We start from the raw sequence: 24,706 nt of genomic DNA on the forward strand, positions 1-24,706 counted from the left end.
AGAGTTGCTACCTGGTAGGAAAGGCAGTGGGTAGAAGAGCTTCTGTGGGGAAAGGTCAAAAGCATGTTGAGTTTGAGATGTGCTATTAGACATCCAAGTGGAGATGTGGAATAAGCAGTTGGATGTATTAATCTGGAGTTCCCAGATGGAGCTCTGGGCTGGAGAGATAATTTTGGGAATTTTAGCACACAGATGAAATTTGAAGTAGTAAGACTAGATGACATCACCAAGAGAAGAGGAACAAAGGCTGAGCCCTGGAGTCCTATAACTTTAATTGGTCATGAAAAGGAAGAGATGGTGAAGGAGACTGAGAAGGAGCAGCTGGTGAGGCACCAAAAAAACTCCAAGAGAACACAGTGATCTGAAAGCCATATAAAGAATATCCAGAAGGGGTGACAAACTGTACCTTGTGCCACTGATAGGTTAAGAAAGACAAGGATGGAGAATTTAACATTGGATTTAGCAACAAGGCTGTCACTGATGACAAGAATAAGGGCAGTTTCTGTGGTGTCACAGGGGTAAAAGTCTAATTGAAGTAGGTTATAAGAGCAGGGGAAAGAGGAATTGAAGACAGACAATAAAAACAACTATTTTACAGAGATTTGCTTTTGGAGGGAGGAAAGAAATGTAGTAGTAGCTGGAGAAGGGTTAAGAGAATTTTTTTTTCTTAAAGATGGGATAATTAATAGCATGTTTGTATGCTAATGGAAATGGTCCATTGGAGATCAAGAAATGATTAGAGAAAGGGGAAAAGAATTGTTGTAGCAATGTCCTTGAGTTGAGGAGAGGAGATGGAATCTAGTGCAAAAGTGGAGAGATTGCTTTCAGTGTAAGAGAGTATGGGTTATTCTTCTACGATAATTGGCAGGATAGTTGGTATGAAAGTACAGATAGTGGAATGGGGATAAATGTGGTAAGTGAAAACCTATGGGAGTTCCAAAGGCCTCCAAGGAGAACAAAAAACCACACACACACACACACACACACACACACACAAAGGATTAGGAATCAGAATGGCTTTGGATTTTTTCAATGGCAACACTAGAATCTAGTAGACAAGGAGTGAAGGCCTTTAAAACACTATGGGAAGGTAATCTGCAACCTAAGAATTCTATACCCAGCCACACTACCACTAAGTAAGTATATATTAAACACATTTTCAAATGCACAAGGTGTGCTGGATATATTCTGTTTGCCCCTCCAGATTCACTCTCCACCTTTATCTATCATTTGTGCTCAAGGAGGTAGAACTACATGGACTCTTTTACTTGAGTTCTCTTGCCCTCTGGCTTCTAGTTGGGTGTGGTCAATGTAAGATACTGGCAGGATACCAGGGGGCAGAAAGAGAGAGATCAGTGCTGTGTTCCTTTATTGAAAGTCACAGATCTTATTGGGCAATCCTTTCTTATAGCTGCAGCTCTCTGGATTACATTAAACCCTTCTTCCTCTTTCCCCTTCAGGCCTAAATCTTCTAGTTGCTGTTAGCTCCATTTCTTACTAGTGTTCACACTTTTGTAAATAGTTCCTTTATTAAGCTTTCATCTAGCACCCCCTTAAGAATGCCATTTTTTCTTGGCTGGCCTTGGCTGGATACACAAGTCTCCATACACTTTTTCTCATAAAACTATTGGAGGAAGTTCTCCACTAAAATAAGAAGAAAGAAGGTGACACAGGAATGAGGCAAAGGAAATCCCCAGAACAAAAGGGAAAGGAGATCCCAGGATGACACCTGTGTATTCGATACACAGAACCACCAATTCAAGTAAGTGTAGGCTAGAAATTTCTTAACGATGTCTTTAAGATGAAATTGTCAGAATATTGAATGAGGAGTTTTATACAACTGGGATAAAAATTTGAGACTGAGTTAGAGTTAAGGACATAGACATCTAAGCAAATGAAAAGCAAGATGGTTGTTAATTTTAGTTGTAATGAAAAGTTGGGCAAGGAAGAAAAGCAATCATAATATAGGAAATAACTCAATTGTAAGCAGCATTTAGGTAACAAAAATTCCAAGGGACTGCTGAATTCTTGCCTTTTATAGACTCCCTTACAAAACATAGGTCCTCTGTTTTTGCTATGTAGAGATTGCCATAGAAGGTATTTACCATAAAAGCATCTAAAGTTGCCAGGACATTTATTCTAACATGATTTGACCTAGGCCATATGACACAGTGGAAAGTTAAAAATCTCAGTTTATCCACCTGTGTGACCTGGGGTAAGTCACCTAATTTCCGATACCCTACAAAGTATGAGGATTGTAAATAACAGCACATAGAGTTCTTGGGACATAGTAAGCACTCATAAATGACCACTCTTGTCTGCTATCTTAATGGAATAATGCTGGATAGGGATATTATAAAACCACAAGGGATACAACTTTGGCCTCAATATAAGTGGGTAGTTGGGCATCTAGAAGTCATGGGGCATTAGCAGCTTGACACCATTATATAATTAATACTTCCCAGACTAAGTAAATATGATGCAGAACTGGCAACTCTCAATATAAACAAAATTGAGGGGAAAATGCTTTGAGGGAAAAAGATGACTCAGGGAATAAAGTACAGAGAGTCAATCGACTCTGAGGGGCCAAGTACAGTATACAATTCTCCTTTACAGCGGTGACTTAAAAGTCCCAGATTCCCCTGGGAGTCTCCATCCTGCTTGTCACCATAGAAAGCCTGGGATCCCAAGACAGGGTTCTGGTTCCTTTCCTAATCATACAAACAAAAAAATGAAGAGTTTTAGCTGCAGGAGTTCATTAAGGCCTTTCAATTCCAGGGGTTGGTCAGATGTTAACGGTTTGAAAAGTAAAGGAAAACATCAGTCATTGGTAATAAACATGTTATGGAGCACTTAAAATTTGTCAGTCATTGTTCTAAGTCATTTTACATGAATCATTCCATTTAATCTTCATAACAATTCTAGGTCCTTTTATCCCCATTGTACAGCTAAAGAAACTGAGGCTCATGAGGTTAAGGCAATTGTCTATGGTTACATAACCAGTAACTGATTGAGCTAAGTCTGAATCTAGGTCTGCCAGCTTCCAAAGCCTTTTAAGCTAACTGCAGTGTTAATGTATATCAAGTAGTCTTTAGCTGTGGATTTTCTTATTAGTCTAACAGCACTGATGAAGTCATATATCATCAAGCGGTCTTCAAGTATGAGTTGACAGTAATAATGTACAAAGGCCAGATTATTTTAAACTGCTCTTATAAGTTGTACTAGGATAGAGCCTTAAAACCGACCACTCTTTCTGGATATGGGGCTCAGACATTCAACATTCAAAGGGGATTATTTTAGAGCTATTTTAGGCTACCCCTTTTCCATTTGTGTATTCCCAGTGCCAACTGCACCTGCCATTGTGTTGAATAAACGTCTGTTGACTGGATGAATGAACGACTCACCTCGTGGGGCTTTTAGAACCTCATCGGGAGCATCTCATACAAAAATCCTATCAACACAACCCCGTCAACACTTTTCTGTCACGCAGCTGTTTAGGAGCTGGGGGAACCTGCTCCTGATGGGGGACAAAGGTTTGAGGAACACGTCGCCACCTGAGAACGCAATGAAAGCCCAGAAATCGGGGACCACACTAACTCTGCCGACCGCGGCTGCACACCGGCCTCTTTGGCGGCGGAGCGGCCCGTTTCCACCTCGGCACCCCCGAAGCCCGAGCGCAGGCGGGGGACCGCCGCTCAGCCTGAAGGGTGGGACGGCAGCGACAGCGCAGGAATGCCACACCGGCTGCGGGGTTCGTGGGCCCGACTGAGGAAGGGGAGGGAGCACTGTTCACCTGACACACCCCAATTCAGGGCGGCGACCGGGCGTTGGGAAGCGGTTCAACACGCTGAGCTCAGCGTTGCCGGGGCTGCGGCAGACGGGCCCTCCCGGCGGTACGCGCACGCGCACGCGCATCCCTCGGCGCCCGCCAGCCTCCAGCGCACGCGCAGTCGGCGCTTGCACCCACCCTCAGTCCCCGCGGGGCCCGGAGCTCCGCCCCCACAGACCACGCCCCGCTCCCGTGAGCCGAACGCTCCATATCCGGGTTCCCGCCGCCGCCGCCGCAGCCGCCGCAGCCGCCTGGCTCATTCAGCTTTGCCGGGAGTGGTTTGATTCCCGACCAAAATGGCGGCTGTGGGGCGAGTCAGCTCCTTCGGCTCTTCTCCGCCGGGATTAGCCTCGACTTACACGGGCGGCTCCTTGGCCAACGAGCTAACATCGGGCAACGGCGGCGCCGCAGCGGGCGACGACGAGGACGGGCAGAACCTTTGGTAACGACCCCACCCCTCCCTGGGTCCCCGCTAGCGCTCCCGGTCCCTCGGACACCTCGGGATCCGCGCCCGCCGGAGCTCGGCGCCGGGCCCAGGCCACTGCGTTCTGGGCAGCGCCCTCGCAGGCGCGCCGAGGCCGTGTCCATCCCTCCCGCGCTGCGGCCGCGGCCCCCGGCCTCAGCGTGCGCCTTGCTCCCCGTTAGGTCCTGCATCCTCAGCGAGGTCTCCACCCGCTCGCGATCCAAGCTCCCCGCGGGGAAGAACGTACTGCTGCTGGGTAAGTGTCCCCCGCCTCGCTCCGCCCGGCTCCCACCCCGGCCAGGGTCCGGTGGCTCTGCCCGCTCGGCTTTGTGCGGACTGCGGACCCTGGCCCCGCCCCGCCGCGCGACCTGCCGCTGACAGCTGGGGGAGAAGGAGAACCCGGACCCCTGCCCGGGGACCGGCTGGGACCCGCCCTTTCCAGAGCCCTCCCTCCCCCTTGGGTGTGGGGAGGCCCTGACAACCGTCCCCGGCAAGGACAGAATGCGATAGCCCATCTGAGGGATTCTAGTGGCGTGGGGCTTACCTAGAAAATAAGGACGTTTTTTCTTTCATAACCAAAATCGGTAGCAGGAGGCTCTTTCTCAAGAGCTCCTGTGCAAATGGCATGCCATTAATATTTAATAGCTGACTCTTTGTATAATTGACGGAGAAGCTAGACATGAGCCCTGGTGATCGTGGTAAATGTTCTCGTTCGATTCGGCCTTTTGGCGTACAATGGTCTCGTGTTGCAGCTGCCTTTTTAACTGCCACTTATAATTCTGAAATTTACAAAGGGCAGTAGAACACCTTCATAGTTCAGTCCCTTGGGCCAAATGGATGTATTGAGGAGAATGGTCTACTGTCTCCATTCTCCTGGTCGTTCTGTATACCCACTGTTCTCGGGAAGTTATGTATTTTGTTTCTTTACTGAATCTGGGGGCGGGGTAGAGGACGGCGAGGGGCAACGATTCACAGGTTCGTATTTTTGCAGGCTTGGCTCCTGAGTCATTTACATGAGATATTTCTTCCCTTTTTAAATGGGAGATATCGCCGTTTAGCTTATAAGATGATGGTTACACTTAAAAACTTTGGTATTGATGTCTCAAGACTATTCTTGCTATGTACATCTAAAAATAAGAAGCAAGTCGAATATATTTTACAGGGTCTGCTTTTAATAGCTGTGTATAGATAGAAACAAATTTACTTATTTTCATGAACTGCTGCCAAGCTAGAATGCAATTCTTGATCTTCTTTAAAGTTACATGGAACTAGTTGAAAAATTAGTTTTTACCTTACCAGCTGGGTAATCTTAAGCAAGTTTCTTCTATAAAACTCAGTTTCTTCATCTTGAAAATGGATATTATAAAAATAAGAATGCCTACCTCCTAGCGTCAAGTGATAACAGCACCGTGACTTTTTATGGTGGACTTGTCTTAACTGGATTAGAAAATATCTTATCAGCTTTCTTTTTAAAAATTGAATTAGTGCCTGCATAGATTAGGATCCAAAAGCAAAAATAAAATCCAGAAAATGTTTGAAATTTACTAATTTAAACAAATTACTATTGATTAGTAAATTAGACTGGATTTAAGACAATGTGACTTCATTGCAGTGAATTACATTTTAATTATTTTAAGTTAAGACTTCTTTTCAAATATTGCCATTGTAAAGATAAGAATCCTGAATTTTGTTTTCATTTTATAAGTTCCAGTTATTCCTGTGCATTAGATATTATTTAGATGGTTCTGTTTGTAGTGAAACAAAAGTGACAGTTTTGTTCATTTCTTGATGTTCTAATTTGCCCTAAAGTTGCACCATGTTTTTTGTTTTTTTGGATTTTTTTACCATGCTTTTTAAAAAAACCTGCTTTTGACAGTGGGTCAATGCATGTGACTGAGTGTACTTAGAGGCCCCAGTCTCTTCCATTCCTCCATACTTAGAATAGATTAAATTTCCTTTTTTTATGAGCTTAACAGTTCATAAAGCTTCATTTAGTATCAAGTTATACGAGCTTGAAATTAAAATTTTTATTTGAGTACTATTGGGATTTTCATCAAAGTTCTTTTCAGTTTTGGAAGAAGCTAATAACAGATTTTTATACTAATTATATAATAGGATTAATTTCCTAAAATACCTGTAAAGATTTCTTAAAGACATTTTACCATCACATATTATGGCAGCATTCAGTCTATGCTGGTGAGGGAATAAATATATAAATAGGGATTGTGGTTTTCTTTGTTAGGAGTTTGAAGCTGCTAGGCAGGAGGATGGTGGGCGCTAATATGCCTTTCGTGAATTATGGTGATCTCTGGAGTCCCATTTTTCAAAAACCAAATCTGAGACTATAACAAGGTTTTATGTTTCCAGAAACAGCCTAGAATAGGAATGATGATCAAAGCTTAATGCAGCCCAGACACAACTGCAGTTTCACCTTAGCTTGCTGCTTACCCTACACTCCGATTGCCTGTAGAAGAAGAGGCAGGACTAGTAACGTGGGAGCCATTCGCAAAGCGTTTTCATGTAAATCATAGTTCACCTCCTCATCCTCCTTGCCCCACCCAGGTCTGGGAGGTAGGTGGTAGCACCAGTTTTTGGACGAGGTAGTGAGCTTTAGAGACCTTTCAAGTGAGTTTTCCAAGGTCACATAGCTATAAAGATCCTGTGTTCTGTGACTTTGGCATGGCTTTCCAGTTCAATGGAAGTTCCTACACGGGAGAGTGCTGTGTGCTCTTCCTACTGCACAACTTTTTAAAAGGCTATCTTTGAGTGAAATTGAAATCCAAATATTTGTGGAATTCTTGAATGTAGCTTATTAAGGGACACCACTCTTTCCGTGGCACTTGTTTTTAAGCACTTAACTACCTAGGCTTAACCCCCAAAACTATGACATTAGTGTTTAACCATTGAGAACGAGCTTCAGTAAACTTTGTTTTTCATATTAAAGGCAAAACTTCTTCTGCATGTTGTGTGTGTGTGCATGCATGTATTTTAAGTAGGATTTGACTCGTAAATTGTCCTTTTAGGAATTATTTTTTTATCTTTATATTTAATCAATTTCTACTACAGTGATTGTAATTATATTTTAATAGCTGCTTTTAAGGGCACTTTCTTCATATCTTGGTTACTTTCTCATGTTTTGATAAGAAAACTCCTTAAGGAAAATAATAATGACAATAATAAGAAGAATGACCAATATTTGTAGAACACTTACATGTACTAGCAACGTAAGATTGCTTACATACTCTGATTATTCCCTTAAACATCAGGAAGTGGACACAGAGCTGTTGAGTAAATTGCTGTAGGGTTACATGGCCAGAAAGAGGCAACGCAAGAATTCTAAATTGTGCGGCCTGGACCCAGAGTCAGTATTCTTAACCTATACACTGGACTGTCTCCCTAGAGGAAAATAGAGCTTTCTTTGTAGGAAACATAAGAAGGTGTTTAGCAGTTATTAAGGAATTTAATCTGATTCTTCAGATGTATCAGTTTCATTGTAAGAAATCTCATTGATTTAGATTAATTGAATTCTTTGTCTACTAAGATACTTATGGAGACTTGGGCTCCAGTACAGTGCCTGGCTTATAGATAGGACATCAGTATAACTTTCTGATTTGAGGTCAACATGAATTAATGCAAACTAGTTGGTCCTTTGGTAAATCATGTAAGTGTTGTCTTTCTCATCTGTAAATTAAGATATTTGGATTTAGTGATCTCTGAAGTCTTGTCTGATCTGCCAGTCTGTAATTTTTTTTAAATTCTAAAGCTTTTGAGGTATTAAATATTTTTAAAGAAATGTTTTGAAGATATAACTAGGTTTAAGTTAATCAAATATTTCCTTGGAGATGTGGGCTCTTCCTCCACCCGGGGGAGAAATCTAGAGCCTCTTTTTTTTCCCCTGAAGGCACTGGTCCAGGATAGTGTGTGGCCAGAAAAATCCCACATAATGCTGCGCATCATCAGGAAGTATGTTTGAAACAGTCTTTTCTTATTCAGGAATAAAAGTAGCTTCTAAAATGGCTTGAAGTATTGCAAGTAGGAAACCTCAAGATATACACAGTGGAACTAGACATCTGTTCAGAGAAGGAGCTTGGTGAGAAATGGATGGTTTTCTCTGTGAGGGCTCACTCTAAAGATAATGAGATTGTTCAGTCTGAAACTGTTAATCTTGTGAGAAGCTGGGATTAAAGGCCATCACCGTAGAGTGGTAATTCAGCTGTGTGAATTCCACACGAGAGAATGTCAGCAAAAGCGCTTTGAAAATGCAAAACCTAGAAGAGCCTTGAGTTAGGAAAGAGAAAGGACCCAAGTTCAGCATGGGACTCTGTTATTAAGTGACCATGAACTAACCTTTTGGGCATTATTTTATTTGTAAAACCAGGGCAGTGGCTGTTAGAAAGACCTCACGGTTACCTCTTTATTCATTTATTCATCAGACATTTATCAGAACGTGCTGTGCATAAAATACTTCGCTGAGTCATACGGGGAAAACAGGGCTAAGACTCTGTCCCTGCCTCCAGGACCTTATAAACTGGGGGGAAAGGACTCGAAAGTGGTAAAAGTCAAATATGTCAGTATGATGTAATTGATAATAGGTCACATAAGATTTTGTTGAGAAGGTGGTATCTGAATATAATTTTGCCAAATAGAGTGGGGAGGAGAGAACACGGGGCCTGTGGTCAAGGGAACATGATGCAGTACTTAAAACCTGGTAAGAAGGACCAGGGCAGCTCAGGTTTGGTGGGGCCCTTACCTGAAGCTACCACACCTGGGAGTCAGCCCCTTCCTACCATTTGAACCTGGGGACTTGTGGGCAAATAACAACCTCCTGACATGCTCACTGAGATCTTTCATACTTCATGGGATTAAAAGAACTAAAAGAAATTATGTCTAAAACATCTTTATTTCAAAACTGAGACTCCTTATTTTAAATTATAAAAGTATTACATATTTTTTGCTAGAGAGAGAAAAAATTGACAAAGAAATGAAGATAATGTATGATCCCACCACCTAGAGATAATCACTGTTCATTTTTTCTATGTGTATATTTGTGTGTGTGTTTTTTAAACAAAATAGGCTCATACCTTATACACTGTTTTGAAATCAGAGGCGTTTTGTTTTTTTTAAAGTTCCTTTATTGTTGAAAATGTTACAGATGTCCCCTTTTCACCCCCATTGAACCCCTCCACTCCTCATCCACCTCACCCCTAGGCCTTCCCCAGGCCAATGTCTGTGTACATGGGTTATGCTTATAACGTTTAAGTTCTTTGCTTTATCTCTCAGAGGGTTTTTTTAATGGCAGTAGATAATGGATTTCTCCCTTTCAGTGACTGAATACCATCTATGGCTATACCATAATAATAATTGATTAGTAGATTATTATTGTTATACTTTACTTTCTACTTGTCCAGTATTATCTTAGGGATAAATTCCTATGAGTTGAGTTGCTAGATCAAAAGTATATATCTTTTAAGCCTTTCTGTACATTACCAAACAGTCTTCTAGGAACGTTGTACCACTTACCTTCCCACTATCAGTATGTGAGAGTACTTGTTTGTCTAGCACAATCACCAATACTGAGGATTATTCATTTTAATCTTTGCCTATCTGGTAGGTAGGTTAAAAATTGCCATCTTAATTTAAAGGCAATTTAATGTAGAATATATACCATATTTGTTGATTAAAAATTATTGCTTTAGTGCGACTTTGACCTTCTGGAGCATAGGGACTGTTGTTAACCATTGGGATTAGCATTTATTGGCCTTTGTAAATGTTTATTGAATTACACTCAATGGTTTTCAGTTCCTGTCTAGTCAGTCTGTTAGGGTGAGGGAAATGATAAAGGACAAGTTCTTATTTTTTAATGTAGTGTGGATTGCTGATTGATGATATTCAAAGGTAGGATCTTGGTCAGCCAGTGGGATGGTAACATGCATTATGCCTGTTACTTGGGTGTTCTGGTAGGTGTTTTATTATGTAGCATGTTCAGTGTTTTACAGAAGAGAATTTTGAGCCCCAGGTTACACAGCTGCTCTAGGATTCAAAATTGGGTTTGTCTAACTTTGCAATATATAGGTACTCCTTAACATATCGGAGGGATGTAATCTTGAACAACCATGCATAAATGTTCTTCTACAACCACTGGGTGCAGATGCTGCAACTGGTTAACAGTGGCCTCTCCCAGCCTTGCCAGCTGAGGCAAGGGAGGGGACCAAAGCCCCCACATTGCCTGAGTCATCCAGATAACCTATGGGAGGCCATGCAGAAGGTTTGAGCTCAAAAGGTCTGAGCTCAAAAGTTGTTCCAGTGAAGACCCCTCACAGCTCTTGTCATCAAGGCTTTCAGATAAAATCGGATGATTTATTTTACGTCATGAATGGCCAAATCAAAAATGTCAACTTTACAATGTTGATACCTCACTTGGATAAGGAAGGAATATGGCAGGCCAGAATTCTCTCTGTTCTGATTATCATGATGCTGTGAGTCACAGTGTTTCTAGCAGAGGTGTGGAAATGTGTATCAAAGCTCTCGGCATCAGGCACACAAACCTGTGCAAAGCAAGGAGAGTCCAATACTTGAGCCTTCAGGGCAACGGGAAAGGAAACTGGGAGAACTGGGAGGCAGAGTACTGCTTTATTGTCCCTTTTGTCATTCCTCTTCATCTTGAGCTGGCCAGGACTGGAGGCTGCTCCAGGAACAATGGAGCATCTATAGTGTTTAGAAGCGTTGCTGGATTCAGATCACAACCTTTCTTTAGCAGGTTGCTTAATCTTTCAGACTTATGTTTACTTTTTAGGATTATCGTGAGGATTATGTGAGATGGTTGTAAAACACTTCAAACAGTGGCATACGTTGAAGTGTTCAAGATAGCTATTATTCATGTATTGTGTACTCAAGTGTTTTGCTTTGACTGCTCATTTTCACATGGTTAATGTTTTTATGTGTTTTAGAACACCACTGAATTCTTACAAAGGAATTTTATTTCTAGTGTATCACTGATCAAGAAATAATGAATGATAAGTCATAGAACTTTAAATCCATCACCATAGATATTGGTTTTACCACCTCTATTTAGAAGGCAGGGAACAAATGGGAATACCTGACTTGCCCAGGTTCACTCAAATAATGGTGACAATGTTGCATTTAGAAATTATATCTTCTAAATCTTCTCATTTTTTATCTGTTAATCAAATTATCATTGTAAAGTTTATGGACATTACATCCTGTTGTTGAATTAGAGATCTGCTGGGTAGATAAAACAGTATTATGAGCACACCTTTTCTCCTACACTGTTTTGGTGACTTTGTTTAAGGTGATTTTCTTTTGGAATCAATTTGGTTTTCAAATTTGAGCTGAGAAGAAGTGAGAATTGATGGCTGTTACTGCTTTATGGTACAGCTGAAGTTCTTGGATCTTATACTTGGCTCACAGAGAGTGACTAATTTGGACTGGGTTCAGACAAATAATTTGGAATATAGGTTTATTTACTGTGGAAAATTTCACTGTAATCTGATTAACAAATCTTTCCTCCTTTGGTCCATCCACTGGGACAGGCTTTGGCCTGTAGACTGTTTTTGTGTGGCCAGCAAGCTAAGTATGGGGTTTGTTTATTCACATTTTTTAAGAGTCGGAAACCCCCCCACAAAGATAAATATGTAACAGAGGCCTTATGTAACCTTCAAAGCCTAAAATATTGGCGACCTAGTCCTTTACAGAAAAAGTTTCTCAACACCTGGATGAGGACATGAAAATGGTTTTGTTAGGAAAAAATTTAACTTAATGAAATGTTTTGATTTGTTTTAAAGATATGCCCTTATTACGAAAATTTAATATAAAAGTGCAAATTTAGATAAGATATTTGGAGAATAATTTTAGCACCATTACTATAAGGTTCTTCACTTTGTAGAAGGACTTTCATATTAGGTTGTTTAAGCAGGAACTCTCTACTTGTGGAAGTGTATGTTTACAGATCATTAACTATTTGGCTGGCACATGTAAAGCTGGTATGTCTGTTTCACTGCCAGCTGAAGGCCAAGGAACTAAAGATAAAGCTTTCTTACAGTTTATAGACAATCAAAGATGAATCCTTTCATCATTGTTTGAAGCCGCACAGGCTCCATTGCCCTACTTGCCACTCTTTTTTAAAATTTTTTAATTTTTTAAATATGTCGTTATTGATTTCAGAGAGAGGAAGGGAGAGAGAGAGAGGGAAACATCAGTGATGAGAGAGTCATTGATCAGCTGCCTCCTGCATGCCCTTCACTGGGGATCGAGCCCGCAACCCAGGCATGTGCCCTGACCAGGAATCGAACTGCGATCTCCTGGATCATAGGTTAATGCTCGACTGCTGAGCCAGGTGGGTCAGGCCCCACTTGCCACTTTAAAGGTATATTAATTGCATACAATGAAGTATGTATGTAATATATTTTTTTTATTTTATTCCTCAAACTGTTAGTCACTGTGTGTTGTTTTCTAAATATAATTTGGAATTTAGTGACTTTTGTTTTTTGAATTGTTTGGCCATTAAAGATGATTTAGTTCCAGGTACTCTTTGGGCACTGGAGCTGCAGCAGGAAACAAAACACAAAATGCCTGTTCTGGAGCTTTTGGGGGTAGGGAGTGACTAAGTAAAATATATATTATGTTTGTAAGTTCAATGGAAAAAAATAAAACAGGAAGGAATAGGAATGTTGGCAGTTGTGATTTTAAGTTAGGTGGTTAGGGGCAGCCTGCCTGAGGAAGTGATAGTTGGGAGAAGGTGGGAAGAAAGTTAAGCGACATGGATTTCTCAAGAGAGCATCTTCAAGGTAGAGGGAAAAGTGAATATAAAGGCCTTGAGGTTGGAGCCTTATATTAATAATCACATAAATGAGTGTGCTGGGGAAAGGTAGAAGATAATGATATGCTTTTGAGCATGTTGAAATTTGAGGTATTTATGGGACATCGAAGTAGTTATGACCAGTCCCCCGTTCAGGAGAGGCTGAGGCTGGAAGGAAAACTGGGTCAGCAAGTGTAGGTGGTATTGCAGTCATGCATGGAGATTCTCCTGGAGCTCCACATACAGTGAGAAGAGTAGAGGACTGAAGAAGGAACCCCGGGGAACACAGACGTGGGGTGAGAATGGAAGAGCAATGTACAGGGAAGGCTTAAGACCAACCTCATCTGAGGTAAGTGGTAGAATAGGAGAGGGCAGTGTTATTGAAGCTGTAACAGGGAGTCTTCTACCCATTATCTTCATGATAATGTCTATAACCATCTCAGCCTGGCATAACATGCCCTTCATGATCTGACATCCCCTGTTTGTTCTCACCTTCTGGCTTTTCCCCCCCTTACATTCTAAATGTCATGCATGCAAATTATTTGTCCCTTCTAGGACACTTCTTTACCTCCAGCATCTGTCAGTGCTTCCTGTGCTTCCTAGAATGACTAACTCTCCATGGCTTATTAACACTACAAGATTTGGCAAAATGTTACCTTCTCTTCAAAGCCCTTTCTCAGTTCCAAGCAAAACCAGAGTTTTCCCTTAGGGCTGGCTTCCTAGTTTGTCCCTTATCTCTAGTGTAGTCCTAATGATAGTATCTTGGCTTTGTCTCCTGTTTGTTTTCCCTCTCCAATTTATGAGCTCCTAGAGGACAGTAACTTTGACCTGTGGATACTTGTATTCCTACTGCTTTGCTTAGTGTAGTAAATGTCTAATGCACTGGTTCTCAGAGTGGTCCCAGGCCAGCAGCATCAGTAACACTGGGAAGTTGTTAGAAATGCAGATTCTCAGGCCCCACCCCAGCTTTACTGAATCAGAAACTCAGGAGGTGAGGCCCAGCAATGTGTGCTTTAACAGGCTCCCCAGGTGAGTCTGATACATTTTTGAGAACCATAACCTCTGGTCTCATGAGTATCTTGTATTCAGTCCTTAGAAAAAGGAAACATCTATGCTCTAGTGATAGTTGCAGAACTTAAAATATAGAGCATATGTGGCTAAGATTGACAATACTTTTGATGTCATGAATTTGGGCCCAGAATTGTTCTGAGCCTATTAAACCTTTAAAAATTAGAATTAGATAAACTCAAAGGAAGATGCAACTTAGTTAAAGAATCACTCATAATATGACCATCAGAGATAACCAAATTGTCAATGATTATTTCTACCTGATATTGTTGTGGTTTTATTCTTTTGCTTATACCTAAGATTATCTATGAGTTTATAAATTTTTATTCAGAAACCTTTATTTTGAGTTTTTTGAAATATTAAAAATAAGTTGAAATACACTGGTCTAGTTTTTGTTTTTGCCCCAGAAGTATATACTTATTCCCTTTCTTTTTTATTGAAGTACATTAGTTTCAGATGTACAGCATGGTGATGCGACATTTATATACCTTATTATCAGGATGATGCGTATAGTAACCCTTTGCCACTGTATAAAGTTATTACAATAGTATTGACTATTTTCCATACACTGTACATTATATCCCAGGTCTTATTTATTTTATAACTGGAAATTTGTATCTCTTAATCCCCTTCATCTTTTTTTGTCCATCCCTGACTCCCTCCTTCATCTGAAATTTTTTACTCTTTTTAAGGCATCTTTTTACTATCTAACAACCAAAATGAGAATTAAAGAAATAAGGTAAATCTTGTGTCATATTAAATGAAGTTTTATTTAATTACTGCCTAGTTTTATGGATCTGTATATACTTTAGGAAATTCTTGTTGAACACTGTATTGTTGATGTAAGCTTCTATCATAAGTCTGGGCACTAAGCTTTTGCTTATAATACATAACATGTTTTTTGGAATAATCATTTTTCAGTTAGAGGACTTTTAACTTCAAGGACTCCTTTTAGGAAAGCATCCTGCCATAAGAGAAATCTTTTTTAAAAATATGTTTTTAAAGTTAATAAACTATTTTTTAGAGCAGGTGTAGGTTCACAGCAAAATTGAGTGGGAAGTACAGAGTTTCTGAATATCCCCTGTCCCCACATTTGCAAAATCTCCCCCACTATCAACATCCCACAGGGTGCCACATTTATTACAATTATTGCAATCGATGAACCAACATTGACATGTTATCACCTAAAGTCCATAGTTTACAGGAGGGTTCATTCTTGGTGTTGTACATTATATGGGTTTTCACAAATGTGTAATGACATGTATCTAACATTATAGTATCATACAGAATAGTTTCACTGCCATAAAAATCCTCTACTCTGCCTATTCAGACACTCTTTAAAAGGTTTTTATGATCTCCCTACATGGTGATTTAAATTATTTTTATGTCTAATGCTCATGCCTATTGAGGTGACTAGATATAAATTCTTTAAATTCTTTTTGTTTATAGTTCTTGAACAATTACAAAAGCAAAACATTATAAATTCAATGCCATCAAAACTATAGAACTCATAAAATTCAGGTTAGCACTCAGTATAACAAATGATGTTTTACTGAAATTAAATGCCATTTGGGTTTAATAGTAGACATAAGTACTTGTGTATTTTACATTTCACTGGTTAACTTTATTATTTCCATTTTAAGCATGATGGATTGTCATGGGAATCGTTGTCATTATCATACATATCACTGTTTTCAGCCCAAGCTGTTATTTTGATGGGCCATTTTAATAGGACACTGTAAAAGTAGTACTGAAAGATAAGTACTCATTTAATGACAAATTCTTTATTGCCTATTTAAGGCTACATTTATTGCTATGAAGCGTTGGAAAATGGTTCATAGAAAGAACCAGTCCGGCCAGTACGACTGACTCTGGAGCTGACTGCTCTGTGACCCTTGTTTTGAGTCTGGCATGCTTGTTCTGTCTTCATCACTTGGCCTTAGCTTGGCACCAGTAGGGTTATAAATAGCAGTGCAGAGGTGGTACTGCAGTCTTGTGGCAGCATTTAGATATAAAGATGGTCATGCACAAGATCTAAGACATATATAATTTTTTTAAAGCTTAACTGAAAATGAAAACAGTTTTTAAATTCTGAGAGAACTCATGAATCTCCAGGAATAAGCCCTTAGATCCAAGAAACTACTATTAACATAATATTGCTAATAACTAAATAAATTTATGAAACAGTAACATGTAGTATTTAAATAAAGTCACAATATGAAAAAAAATCCTCACCAAAACATTGACTAGCTAGCCTTCTTTTAAACTTGTGCCAAGTGTAAATCACAGGATTGTTTTGCTATTAATAGTTTTAAAATCTGTTTTGTTTTTTGTCTGTTCTATATTCCCTCTACCTTTGTTCTTACCCAACTTACTACACCCAACTGCCACCCCTTCCCTTGATGCACATTTCTTATAGCTACATGGTTTTGGTGAGGTCACAGTTCCCTGCCCTGGTCGGTTTTGATATACCATCTCTCCTCCACGAGTGACCCGCGTGTAGGCACATGACCCACACTGCACCAGTTAAGAGTGTTAGCCTGAGATTCTTCAGACTGAAAGCTGAAAGAGCTACAAGTCTTTTGTTCCTTGTAGATTAAACTGTGATGACATAAGGGTTGAACTTCCTGAAAAATATCCACAGAGGAAGCCATCTGTAATAGGATAGAACAGGAGACTTGACAAGAGGAACAGAGACCCAGGAGAGAAAATCCTGGAGGTGAAGTCTGCTTCTTCAACTCTGTAGTTTCCTGGTTATTTTCCATCTAACTACCCTTCTGGTTGAAGCTAGTTCCCGTTAGGTTTTTCACTTGGCACTAGAAAGCATCCGTGTGTGTGTGAGTGTCTGTGTTATAATTTAAAAGATTTGTTCTTTTTTCCAGGTGAAGATGGAGCTGGGAAAACAAGCTTAATAAGAAAAATTCAGGGAATAGAGGAGTACAAGAAAGGGAGAGGATTGGAGTATTTGTACTTAAATGTTCACGATGAAGACAGGGATGGTGAGTGTCATCTGTTTGTAACCTGTTTCCTGAAGTCTTTCCAGGGTGCCCTCTGCTCATAGTAGTCTTTGAGTATGCCATTCTTTACTAAGAGTCCTACTATGTCATGTCAACAGTAAATAGTTATGCTTAGGCATGTATTTATTGGTTTGGGGTTGGGATTCATATAGTGATACTTTTAAACATCTTAAGGTATTCTGGTATATAGACTTCAGCTTTCTTGCTGTCATTGAAGAATTTCAATTTTTCAGTTCATTTTCCCTCAGATAGTGAAATAATAGTATCCTATGATTGTTTGCTGACTCCCCTTATCTTCTTGTCATTTTTTGACATAAAAATGTCATCTCCCCAGCTTTTCTTATCTGATCAGCCTTTTTTTTTTTCCTGTAGATCACTTGCCTTCTCATTTTTATATATAATATCTTGAATATGCATAGCTCTTTCTGCTGATGGTAAGAATAGCAATATGTTATTCAGTCTGTGGTTTGGGATTGAGAAGTATGAAGTAGAGGATGCTGGTGTTCCGTGTTGGCAGTTAAATCATTTTCCTGAATATTTGATAGGCCTTTACTAGATTGGTAGATGTGACCTAAGTAGTTGAGCCTTGTCAAAAGAGACATTACCTGTGGAGATGCCCTAAAATACTTAGTAGTATTGTTAGTTGAATGATGAAGTAACTTAATCCTGTTGCCTTGGTAACTTTCCTTTGTCTGTTGTAGATCAAACAAGATGTAATATATGGATCTTAGATGGAGATCTGTATCACAAGGGCCTCCTTAAGTTTTCACTGGATGCCATTTCTCTGAAGGACACTCTAGTTCTGCTGGTGGTTGACATGTCAAAGCCTTGGACTGCTTTGGATTCTTTACAGAAATGGGCAAGTGTTGTTAGAGAACATATTGACAAATTGAAAATTCCTCCTGAAGAAATGAAAGAAATGGAACAAAAGTGTGAGTAGTCTAGAAATATTAATACAGATTTCGAATACAAATTTCCTAACTGGCAATCATAATTATTAGGAATTTTTGACTTTGAAATAAGGTTTAATGAAGGAAACATAATGTGAGAACTGTTTTTGACATTCAGTTTAAATGCTGTGCTAGGTTTTAATATAGTTTTAAGTTGGAAGCATATACATAATGGCAGACTTTTTCGCAGAGGTGCCTTTGCTCCTTTGCCAAAAGGCCATATGTGTTCATTTTGAAAAGTTGTTTTCAAGATAAAAAAAATGTGAGTCTTTCTTCAGCTGCTCATTTTCAGTAGTTTTATTTCTTGATAAGCAGAACAATCTTATCAACCTTGTCAAAATGAAATATGTCCAAAAAGATGTTAACAAGCTAAATATAGGGTGTCCCAAAAAATGTATACACACAATGTCTGTAGATTCTATTACATTTTGAAAATGAAATGTATTTTAATAAACACAGCCTTTATAGTTATTCATACTGTGTATACATTTTTTGGGACACCCTGTATAAAGATGTTAAGCTGGTTTTATGACTCACAAAGTACATAACATATTTTGTACATGCCCACGTAAATTGGAAGTTTTCATGGAAGGTATGAAAATGATATGGGTCATTTCTAACAGGTTGTAATCCAGTTGTCGTGGTTCTGAATTTCACCGAGAGTGCTTCATTTGTCCATGTTGCACTTTGCTTAAGAAAATATACAGTTGGAATGCTGCTTTTCTTTGTTATTGTTAGTTGATAATAGCTTTTGGGGGAGAATTGACAGCTTACTGGAATTTATATACAAGGAAACAGTAAAAACTTAAGAGAATATATGTCCTAAGTCATTGAAAAAGATGTCTAACTGCTCCTAATCTGTACCTTTTTTCCCCTGTTGGCCATTGCCTGTCCCCCCTCCCCCCCAAATTTATGCTATAGTAGCAGTACCAGGACTAGCAGCATCAGTAGCAGTACAGCTGGGGACTAGTCAGAAATACACGTTCTCAGGCCCCACCCCAGACGACTAAATCAGAAACTCGAGTGCATTCTAAAACTTGAGAACCACTGTTAGATTTCAGCCCCTGATTTGAAGGGTAGTAGCTACCAGAGCTGCTAAAGGTATATGCATGTCCTTCTGTACTTGGAGGAACTGCACTCAAGTGTTCAGGATTTCCTCTCCCTTGACCCCATGTAAGTTTTAGACACTTTCCTCCTTTATGTCTCTGTATAACATTCCCTCATGTACTGTTTTAACCCTATGCTGTGAATAATTTGTTTCCAGATTTGTTTTGCTTTTAAACATGAAAAGCAATCTTCATGGCAATCCCTGGTTGTTTCCTTGAGAATTCCTCAAAGAGTAATTACTGAGTCAAAGTATATTGTTAGGCTCTTGATACATTCACCTTAACTTGTTTTAAGTGAAGGTTTTGACAGCCTTGCAAATGAGTTCTGAAAATTTGTCAGCATTGGTAATATCTCTTAATTCTCACGAGGGTTATAGACTGAATATGGCCCAGGATCGCACCTATGTGAAGGGAGACCTGCTAAAGGGCTTAGAGAAGGAAGCTAATATGTAGGAAGTCATCTAGGACTGTCTTTTAAATTGTAGAATCCCCATACCTCCCCCCACACACATATTTTTCTTTTACCTTTTTCAGTGCCCTTTGTGAATTAGAGAAGGCGGGAGACAAAGCTAGATTGTGACTTGCCTGAAGTAATTTGCACAAACTGAACCAGGCCTACGTTGAACCCCACTCTTTGGAGGCATTCAGTGTTGTACTTGCCTCCTGATAATTAACATGGGTCCAGGGTTTCTGTACTGTCCTTGAAATAGATTTCATAAACCCTCTTTGTTTCTTCTTTTACACAATACCAAGTGTAAACACTAGTAAAATATGAATTTAGATTATGGCAGAAAAAGCTACCTGCTGAAAAGAAGCAATTTCTAAACTGTGTATTAAATTAATTTACTTTGATTTTCAGTGATTAGAGACTTTCAAGAATATGTAGAGCCAGGAGAAGATTTCCCAGCTTCTCCTCAGAGAAGAAATACCGTGTCGCAGGAAGACAAAGACGACAGTGTGGTTTTACCCCTGGGTGCGGATACACTTACACATAACTTGGGCATTCCAGTACTAGTAGTTTGCACAAAGGTTAGTTTGCTTCCTAGAGATCCTGTTACTGATGTTAACCAAGGATGAACAAGTGTTTTGTTTCCCAGACCCCTTTTGAAGTTGACATTCTTTTTCTAGATAATTTTTCTTAACAAATAGAAATAATAGTTTAAAATAATTGAATGATATTCACGTGTTGGTTTTAGGATCTTAATCCTAGTTTATTTGAAAGAAAATGTTATTTCAGATATTCTGTTTGTGATTGAGTATCATTTTCCAAATTCTAGTTAGACTTCATGATACAGTCAGTTTAGTAGAAATAATTACAGGTAAGATGATAAGTTAATTATTAATTTTTATAAGTTTTTCACATTAAGTTTTGGTATACTAATATCCTAATACAAGGAGAAGATTATGTACTTAGAATAAAATAGACCTTTAAACACCTACTTTTAGCATCTAAAATAAACTTTTAAGCACTCATTATATAAAAGTTGATATGCAGTTATCAGGGGCTTTTTACTTATTTACTAAAGAGTTTCTGATAGGATTGCTAAAATCAAAATTCTGTCCATTTAGTCTGTCACTTTATACACTTTAGAATAAATTCAAATTTCCTTTAAAAATAATTTATATTTCAAGTTTATCTTCTCCCCATTTGGTCCTAAGTAGTATGTCTTTATTGTTTGTAAGTTATGGAATAGTTAAGAAAATGACAAAACAAATAAACCCTTTTCAGATCTAAAATTATTAATATTTTTGGTAACAAAATTTGCACATATAATTGAAGGAGGGTATGGAATTTATTCATCTTTGGGATAAAAATGGTAAAAATTTTAAATTTAGCTTAAGTTTTACTTTAAACATTACAAAATTTACCAGTAACAATTGGGGAAGGGTAGCATTTAAGTCAAGTCTTATCTGCTTTTCAAGTGATGATTCTGGTTTAGTTAATTGTTACTTACACCTTTTCTTTTAAACTGTCTTTAAACTGTCACACTAGAATCCTTTTGTGTGTGATTTGTTTTGTTTGGCAAAGAGCTTTTTATTGGCAGATATTTTCCTATTTTCCATTACAACTTGCCTCATAAATTTCCAAATGAAAAATATTAAGCTTAAAGGGATCTGAATCATTAAATAATGAGTCATAGATTCATAAAAAATTTCAAGCCAGAAGAGATCATCTACTGTACTTCACAGAATCTAAAGCACCATCAGTTGTTTTTCAGTTTAAGAGCTTTTAAAATGTGTAGGGGGTGGGAGAATGTGTATGTCAGGGTGGATGAAGAATGGCAGTTCAACTCAGCTTAAAGACTGGACATCAAGGTTCAGAGAACGAAGCTTCTTGCCTTAGGTCCAGACCCTCTTATTTCAGTTAAAGATTTCTGTACTAAACTAGCATACTTCACCAAACATGTCACAAATCAACAGTACAGTAATTATAAGTGTCTTTAATCATTTGATATAATTACTCTCCATGTCCTATGAAATGGACAAACATGCGACATCACTGTTGTACAACGAGACTCTGTTCTATGATGTATATATGCAGAACAAAACTTAAATATCAGATTTGACCCCAAACTAATATTAGGTATAATGAACATTATTGAGGATTTATTTTTATATTTTATACCTTTAATTCAGAAAGGTTCTAAGGTGATGAAGTTATTTGGATATGATGTTTGAACATGCCTTTTTTTCCTGTAACATTTTTGTATAGCAAGTAGAATTTAGAATTTGTTTTATTGATTGTACAGGTGCCATTTTAAAAATAGCTTGTAATTAATTCCCCTTTTTTTGATATTGGTGAAATTGTAGTGAGAGTGAAAAAGCACCAGGAAAGAAATGAAGGTCAACAGAGTTATCAGATAAACAGGAACAAAGAGGAAATAGTGCGAGGTGCAGCCTCCCTGGATACAGTGTTTTATAGAACTAGAATAGATTTTAGATCCTAAAACCCTTGTTCTAGGATGTAGTAGTTGAATTAGCAAGTACTATAAGCTTGTCCTGTCCTTACTCCTTTCTGTGCTAAAACTTACTCTTTAGCGTTCTCACCACATTCAATATAACTTAGAATTCAATGCTTTAAAAAAAAAATTGTTTATTAGTCTTAAGATTCCAGCTAAATGTCTCTAGACAAATAGGAGTAATTGATATTCTAGGTCCTATTGTTCAGCCACCATATTAAAGTGGTAGCTTTGTGATAGTCCCGCACCCAGAATGGAACTGTTTGAAGCATTATATTTAATTTTGATTATTTTAAGTTAACATATTGTTTTTAAATTATTTTAATTCTACAGTGTGATGCCATTAGTGTGTTGGAGAAAGAGCATGACTACAAAGATGAACATTTTGATTTTATTCAGTCACATATCCGGAAGTTTTGTTTACAGTGTATCCTTTTAATACATTAATTGCTACAATGTCCCTTACCTGTTTTTTGTTGGTGTGTTTTTATTTTTTTAAAGAAAGGAATCAAACTGATGGACTTTAGAAATTCTATAAGCTTTGTTCCTTCTGCCTCTGGTTGGAAATTTCATATAGCTCTCAAATCATTTATATCTGGGTATTTTGAAATATAAAAGCAAGTTTTGAAATATATAAATTTGACTTGCTGTGTTTAAAGTACTATGCTGAAGAAAAATAATTATTAATCTTATTTAGAAAATTCTAATGAGTTAGCATTGTAAACATTCTGATTAGAAAGCCGAATTCATGCCACCAATATGTTTATGTCCTAAAATGCTGAGGTGAAATTGTTATCAAACCAGTATGTATTATCTTTTTTTAAAAGTCCAATTCCAAGTTACACGTAGAATAATTCAGTATTATTAGTATAATTAATAATCCTTTAGCTGGCCATTACGTGATTGACATTCTGTTATAGAGTCTGAATAAATGAAACCAGACTACCCCCCCAAAAAGTGGCATTCATTTATTGGGTGGGCGGTGGGGAAGATCAACATTTAGGTTTGTGTGTTCTCATTTTTAATGTTTAGTATGTTATCTCCACAAATAGTGTAAAGCAGTGGTTTCAAAATCTGGCCGTGCCCATCTAAGGCTTACTGAACGGGCGCGCCTAGGTTAGCTGGAGAATCTGTGCTTCTGAAAACTTTCTGGGTGACTTTGATAATCACCAGGTTGGAAAAGCTGTCCTGAGGAATCTTGTGCAGTGTGGGTGGCGAGGGTTAGGTGAGCCGGTGACTAAGGTACATCTGAAGGCAGGATAAGGGGCTGGGAGCGGGTGCCTCGGGGGATTGCCTGGAAGCCACCGCAACCTGAGTGCTCCGGGGCCTGCGGGCTTTCGGCTCTGGAAAGGGAGGACATGGTATTAGGAGTAGGCAGGAATCATAAGTAACATATGAGTGTCCGCAGCGTTAGTAGATTTTCGTTTTCATTAATGGCCATTTAAATCAGGGACCACTTAATAGGAAGCCGAGCGGAACAAGGGGGTAAGATCACTGGCGCTGGCCGCTCCCCTCCCTCCTTCCTTCAGCACTTTGTTCTCTGCACGGCCCCTTGTCCTCTCAAGTCACACAGTGGCCGAGTCAGGTTGAATTAAAGGGCGTTTGTCTACTTAAGGGCCTTCAGAAAGAAAAAAAGTGGAAGTGGTTGAAGTAGGTATATAAAGCCTTTTTCATCCTTGAAGATTACAAAATTGGAGAACAGTCTCTTTAACGTGTATTTAATGCTCCACTTGAAAATGTACATAGAGAAATGTAATCAGGAAGGAAGCTGTCCACTGAAATAATTACAGCCTTTTAGTAGAGCTAGTTGACTTTAAAAGAATACAGAATGTCACAAGTCACTTCAAGATAGTGAGGGGTGTGTGTGTGTATCAGTGAGTGAGGGTAACAGTGCAAAGTAATCTTTATTTTTTAAATTTTAATTGCAATGCAAATTTTTCAGCTGTAGAAATGTTTCAAATGATCATCCATTGGCTCTCAAGAGAAAGATCATTAATGAAAAATTTACACAATTAAGCTTTTATTTAAGATTATGATATTTGTTTCTACCAAGATTTATGATAAGTAGTATTTAGCAATACCGCTTTTAGGTTCATGTCCTAGAAAGTATGAATATCCCAGATCAGAAGTCATCCCATTCCCAGCATTTCTTTATGGCCTAAGTTACCATCTCTCTCAGGACACTATGGCCAGTGCTAGAAAGTGGTCCTTAGCAGTGGTCACAGAATTTCTCATAGCCTGTCTGATCGCATTATCTGTCAGTAGTCACATTGACCCTTTTCCCACAGGCCTCTTTTGATCTATCACGTTGGTTAGATAAAAGTTAGGATCAACTTTAATCTATCATCATGTGAGGTTGTCTTATCTCAAGTTTTGGTCATGAAATCTACTTTGGATCATTTCCGAAAGCTTCCTGGTAATACCTATTGGTTCATCTTCTCTCTTTTATGGGTCTCTTGGGCTTTGTCCCCAAAGTCCTCATTCCTGGACCTAGTAAA

At 38.8% G+C, this 24,706-nt stretch overlaps 1 protein-coding gene across 1 annotated transcript in view; it reads left to right on the forward strand.

Annotated features, from left to right (window-relative positions):
- Window positions 1-4,110: 4,110 nt before the first annotated feature.
- DYNC1LI1 (dynein cytoplasmic 1 light intermediate chain 1) overlaps window positions 4,111-24,706 on the forward strand; it is a 28,384-nt gene continuing 7,788 nt past the window's right edge. Inside the window, exons 1-6 of the mRNA XM_016198829.2 lie at window positions 4,111-4,271; window positions 4,475-4,548; window positions 17,058-17,174; window positions 17,894-18,124; window positions 20,108-20,277; window positions 22,542-22,635. Coding sequence (XP_016054315.2) covers window positions 4,126-4,271; window positions 4,475-4,548; window positions 17,058-17,174; window positions 17,894-18,124; window positions 20,108-20,277; window positions 22,542-22,635 — 832 coding nt within the window. The 5' untranslated portion in view covers window positions 4,111-4,125. The remainder of the gene's footprint in view (window positions 4,272-4,474; window positions 4,549-17,057; window positions 17,175-17,893; window positions 18,125-20,107; window positions 20,278-22,541; window positions 22,636-24,706) is intronic.

Source organism: Miniopterus natalensis, chromosome 15, assembly GCF_054644295.1.
Source record: "Miniopterus natalensis isolate mMinNat1 chromosome 15, mMinNat1.hap1, whole genome shotgun sequence".
In the NCBI taxonomy this organism is placed as follows: domain Eukaryota; kingdom Metazoa; phylum Chordata; class Mammalia; order Chiroptera; family Miniopteridae; genus Miniopterus; species Miniopterus natalensis.